Raw genomic sequence first — 6,000 nt, forward strand, 5'->3', positions numbered from 1 at the left:
TGGAATTTATGAGTAATCACTAAGAGAATTGAAACAAAGGATCTGAATTCCAAACAAAGAAAGAAACAAATAGAATATAAAAATCAGTTGTTAAATTTCATCTTTAAATAGTTGTACAAAGGGGTTTGAGTTCAACATGTCAAGTTATGAATAAGATGTATCTTGAAACATTTTGTAAGGAAGGATAAAGGAATTCATTCAAATGACAAAATGAAAAAAATTATGGTGTGACAAATCCATTTATAAATTAAGAAACCAAGGTAAACACTTTTTAAAATAAACGTTATGAGCTGGGTGCTGGTGGCTCATACCTGAATCCTAGCTACTCAGAAGGCTGAGCTCTAAGGATCTTGGTTCAAAGCCAGTCCAGGCAGACAAATCTATGAAACTCTTACCTCTAATTAGCCAGCAAAAAGCTGCAAGTAGAAGTGAGGCTCAAGTAGTAGAATGCCAGCCTTGAGCAAAAAAAAAAAAAAAAGTAAAAGTATAAGTCTCTGAGTTCAAGTTCTGGTACTGGCACAAAGAAAATGGAGAAAGAAAGAGAAATAGAGAAAGGGAAAAAGGGAGAAGAGAGGAAAGAAAGGAAAGGAAGGAAAAGGAGAGGAGAGGAGGGGAGAGGAGGAAAGGAAGGAAGGAAGGAAGGAAGGAAGGAAGGAAGGAAGGAAGGAAGGAAGGAGGGAAAGAGGAAAGGAGGGAAGAAAGGAGGGAAGGAGGGAGGGAGGGAGGGGGAGAAACAAAAAGAAAAAGAAAGGAAGAAAAAGAAAGATAAAGAGAATGTTATGTCTGAAACCTTAAAGGCCTCCCAAATATCTATGTGCTAAGGGCTTAGTTAGCAGCCTGTGGCACTATTGGAGGTGATGGAGCCTTCAGCATAGGGGGACTGGTGAAAGGAGGTTTAGGTCTTGGGGCTGTACCCTGGATCCTCCCTTTCCCTCCCTGCTCCAGCTACCATGAGGTGAGTAGCCTCTTGGCCACGTGACCCATTGTGATACAATAATTCAACCAAATCACCACGAACTGAAACCTCTGAAACTGTGGATCAAGATAAACTTTTCCACTTATAATTATCTCAGCCATTTCATCACAGTGATAGAAAGATGACCAATATAAGGAAACTAAACATGTTTGATACAGGCAAAATTGAGTTATATATATTCTATAAGAGTCACTAAACTATTAGGACACAGGATGTTTGAAAGTCAAGGATTACAAAAGCTACTTCAGATATTAACTGAAAGCAAGCTGGAGCAGTTGGACACCCAAAAGCTAATGCCCACACAGTCTCTTCAAGCCTTGGATGGATTATCTATAAAACTTGACATATTATAAGTCCATAAAGCAAATTTCAATTAAAGCCAAATAGTATCATAGGAACCACATTCTCCAGTCACACCACACTTAGATAATAACCCAATAACCAAAGATAAAACAATCAGCCTACATTTGAAACTTAATGACAATCCTATAAAATAAAGCATGGGCCAAAGAAGAAATAATAGCAATAATGTAAAATAATATAAGTGAACAATAATGAAAATCCACATTTTAAAATGTTGTTGAGGTGCAGCCAAAGCAGTTCATAGAAGCAAATTCATAGCTTTAAAATATTTGCACTAAACATAAAGTTATAAAAAACAGAATTAAGTTTACAACCTAAACTGGAGACAGCATACTGCTAGTAAGCCCACACACCTAGGCCAAATAATAAAGAGGAGAATTGAATGAACTAGGGAAACGAACAATGAAGCAGTCATATAACAGATATTCTAAAGGGGAGACTGATTTAACAAAAAGGAAGGCATAAACAATACTAGACATAAAAGCAATACAGAATTATATCCCTTTTAAAGTGTTCATAGTAAATGAGACTCTACCTAGAGTAGAGTTTGGGCCTGGCTAGCTCCCTTCCCTAGCAACTTCAATGTTGCAATTTCAGACTTTAGAAATCTTCAGGAGGACAGGGTGAGGTTGGCATTAATGTGGACAGATCATCAGGTTGGCCTGTATCTTGGAATGGCTGTGTAGGAAGCTAGGCAGAGATGCATGAGGGACAGGACTGAATCCTGAGACAAAAAAGCCAGAACTCTCTTCAACAGAACATCTGTGTCATTCAAAGCAATCTTCCTTTTATTCTGGAAGAAAACGGATCTACAAGGTAAAAGCAATTGTGATGTAGCCTGTGTGTAAAGGGCTGTGAAGCTAATAATAGACTTGAAATCCCCTATCTAAAATACCAGAAAACATTAGAAAATCCTAACATCAATCTTAAAGACTTACTCTCCAGACAGTGAAATGGGACACTGGGTAGGCAAGGGCTCTGGCCTGTGTATCTGCACTACATCAAGGTTTATTCTGCCCAGTGTTTGATGGATACAGCCACGACTTGAGTGTTAGAAAAGTCAATGCTGAGGAGGTTCCGTGTGGATGAGAAATCGCCTGCCTTCACTTGAGTGGGAAACAGGGTGTGGGGTGGGAGAAGCTGCTTGAATCAACCCTGTACTTGACATGGACTCCTGACATGGCTGCTCTGAATGATTTCCAGCTGTGAACTGTGAAAAGGGATTATGGGAGCCATGTGAGCATTTTGAATCATTCACATAAAGAAGAGAGAGAATCATTCACACCAAATGAAGACACAACCTCCTGGTTGATTCTGGTTCCTAGAACCACCAAACCAAACAAAATGGCACCATTAGCTAATGGCCTATGATCAGAACATGGCTACTGAGGCCCAGCAAGGTTTCCTACAGGTTATAAAGTGTGAGTGGTGTCAGAATCGTGTTTCCTGGAACATGTGAGGACTTCAGTTCTTTATGAAGGAGAAGGCGCTGTTTTACCATCAAGACCTAATCCAATTTAGCTACATAAAGGGTAGGGGACCCTGGTAGGTCCTCTAATATCTCTAGTGTCCGGCACTCTTAGAAAGCCAGGACTGTGGTACAATGAGGGAAAGAGCTAGGATTAAGTGTAATAGCCATCTGAAGGCATTCTGGAACCTGAGAAGCCTGTCCCCTTTCTAATCTTTCCCAATGCACCCCCTTTGCAAGACTGATGCCTCAGACTTCAGGTCTATGAAAACATATGGCATTCGCTAAAGACAGAACTGCAGTTTGGCTCACCCCACTGATAGAATTTCTAAGAACAACAACAATAGAGAAGAATCTGTTTGTATCCCAAACCAAAGACAGCAAAACAGTAGCCACAGAGCTCTCTGTGAGATTCCGAGGGATTCCGCATGACTAGCTTTCCTGAAAAGGTGGGGGTAAGTGTGGGAAAAACCATGAAAGACAAGCCAAAAGAAGCACAAAACCCGTCGGGATTCAGAAAAGAAATCTCTTCAGTATAGCTCAGAACAGGGCTTTAAAGATGCATCTGGAAGATGCCTGCTCACAGTTCTAGGCAGGCATTTGTGATTACTAAAGGCAAATGACAAATGAGAAAGCTAAGCGCCGAGACCTGAGCGCCATCCTGAGCTCTCAACTTCCCAAGTAGCTAGGATTACAGGCAGCGCCTGGCTACACGTTGCTTTGAAAGGTTTGCTTTGTTCTTCCTCCTTTTTGTCTTTTTCTTTTCCTCGTGGCTCTGGGATGGCCCTGGAGGCCAGTGCCTGCAGCACCGGCAGATGTTCCTCTGACTGAGCCACACCCCCAGCCTTTGTTCTTCATCTTTAAAAGTCTTTAAAGGTCCGGAGCCCACACCCACCAGGGTGGAGAGTGAGCAGCCCGGCAGAGGACAGTGGAAGCAGGCACTGTGCAGGCGCTGCCGTGGGATGCCCGTGCGGGGACAGCCCCCTCTTACCAAGGTTCCCTCCCATCCGTTTCCATGGCGCCATCCCTAACCAGACCACCGAGGTTAGAAAGCGGGCCCAGGACGAGGCAGGAAGGAAGGGAGCCTAGGCACACACCAAAGCCCATCCGGGCAGTCATGGGGTTGTATTTCTAGAACGTTTATCGCTAGGGCTACACGCAGTGTAGCCTGACCTTCTAGAACAGCAGAGCCTCCGCGAGCTGCCTCCCAGCCGGACCAAAGGCTCCCACAACAGCGGGAGAGGGGACTCGCCCGCCGCCCAAATGAGTGCTTTCGGTGGAGCCCAGTGCTAGTGGCTCATGTCTGGGATCCCATCCAGCCCGGGGAGGTGACAGAAGTAGGAAGACTGCACCCTGGACAAACATGGGAGAACCCTCCTGAAAAGAGCCAGGGCCAGGGCTGCCTGCCCAGACAGCTCTGAGGTCAAGACCCATGTTTCTCATTTTTAAAAACCCCTAAGATAATGACAAACGTTTTCCTTCTCTGTTCGCCCGGGTCTATGTTGTCGTCCCGTAAAACTCACGCGGAGCTTTGATCAAGGACAAAGTTGAGCGTGCGCCGGGCTCGTGCTGCGAGCCAGGCTCGGGGCTGGGAGCGGGCGGACGCAGGGGCACGGCCCGCGGCGGCGGGACACTGGCGGGCCGGCAGGTGCGCACCCATCCCCGCTCCGTCCATCCTTCCAACGGGAGCCCGTGGCTGCGCCAGGGAGTTACCCAGAGCAGCACCCGGGAGAGCCCGCGTCCCGTCGGTAACCCGGCTTTTCCCACGTCTCTCCGGTAACATGTTGCTCTTTGCCCCACAACAGTTTCGCCCAAACCAGTTCCCCGGGAGAGCCTCGACGACCTCTGTCCTCTTGTAGTTCAGATATTCATGTGGACACTGGAGGGGGGGGCGGGGAACCCCTTCTGCCTCCAAACATCCCTTCTCTCGGGTGCCTCCTGGAAACCTCCAGTCGGCCCAGCCCCGCGGATGCCCACAGCAGAGACAGCGCGCGCCGCCCTGGTGCGGGAAGGGGGGAGGCGCGAGGGGGACCGGCCCGACTCGCCGGCCACCAAAGCATCTCGGATGGGGCTGGGGCAGGGATCCACGGCCCCGGACCCCCCCTCCCCCGTGCCCTCCCTTTACCTCGCTGACGATGGTGGCGTGGGTCTGCTCGTAGTGCCAGCCGCCGCTGCAGGGCACGAGGGGCGCGGAGCGGTTGGGGAAGGCGGCCAGGGGGTCGGAGCAGCTGAGCGCGCCCGCGGCGTCGGCGGCGTCGGCGCCCGCGGCCTCCAGCAGGTAGCGCTGGCAGCGGCCGCGGCGGGCGGCGGGCGCGGCGGGCCCGGGGCGCGCGGGCGCCGTGCGGTTCCACTCCTCGTCCGGGCTCCAGGCGCAGCGCTCGGCCAGCGCGGCGGCGCTCGGCCCGCGGCACCAGTAGCGGTCGGGCTGGCTGCCCAGGAAGACCACCCCGACGAAGAGGAAGGCGAAGGTGACGCCCGTGAGGCACAGCAGCAGGAACACGCGCCGCTGGAAGCGCCCGAACTCGCCGGCCCTCTGCAGAGTCTGATCGAAGGAGGGCATCGTGCGCCCCGCCACCGGCCCCGCCACCCGCCCGCCGCCGCCGCCGCGCCTCCGAGTGACCCGCGGGCTCCGCGGGCGGCCGGTGTGTACCCGCCCCGCTCGCCCTGGCGCGGTGCCCGCCCCCGCCTCGCTCGCCCCGGCGCGGTGCCGAGCCCGCGGCTCCCCACCCCCACCCCGCCGTCCCGGGCTCTCCCGGGGGGCCCCACGCGCGCGCGCGCAAGGGATCGGGGTGGGCACGCCGCGGGGGTCTGGCTGGCACAGCCTGGCCGCGCGCCGCCGAGCAGCAGAGACCCGGCGGGGAGGCGGGGGGGGGGGGGAACGCGAGGGCCTTCAGCCTGGCGCGCGGCTCCATTCGGCTCCGGCCAAGCCCCCCGGGCTCTGCCAGCCGCCCTGGGTCCGGCTCCAGGGCGCGGGAGCACCGGCCTGGCCCAGCCACGCCCCGGGCTCCTGGGGACGCTGGGTCTCTGGGATCCCGGAGGCCCCCAGCGCGAGCGCGCGCACAGGCCGCTGGGTTCCGAGGTGAGCGCTCTGCACCTGTCCTGGGCTGGACCGAGACGTGGCCTCGGGCTGGGTCTACGCGAGGGTCGGTTCTGGCGCCATCTGGGACATGGGCCCCGCTTCCAAAAGGACTGC

At 52.5% G+C, this 6,000-nt stretch overlaps 1 protein-coding gene across 1 annotated transcript in view; it reads right to left on the bottom strand.

Annotated features, from left to right (window-relative positions):
* Positions 1 to 5,367, bottom strand: part of Slc22a3 (solute carrier family 22 member 3) — a 70,866-nt gene extending 65,499 nt beyond the window's left edge. Inside the window, exon 1 of the mRNA XM_070010821.1 lies at positions 4,933 to 5,367. Within this exon, the coding sequence (XP_069866922.1) occupies positions 4,933 to 5,367 (435 nt within the window). The remainder of the gene's footprint in view (positions 1 to 4,932) is intronic.
* Between the last annotated feature and the right edge of the window lie 633 nt (positions 5,368 to 6,000).

The sequence above is a fragment of the Dipodomys merriami genome, unplaced genomic scaffold, assembly GCF_024711535.1.
Source record: "Dipodomys merriami isolate MVZ:Mamm:240054 unplaced genomic scaffold, mDipMer1.0.p SCAF_8, whole genome shotgun sequence".
In the NCBI taxonomy this organism is placed as follows: Eukaryota; Metazoa; Chordata; class Mammalia; order Rodentia; family Heteromyidae; genus Dipodomys; species Dipodomys merriami.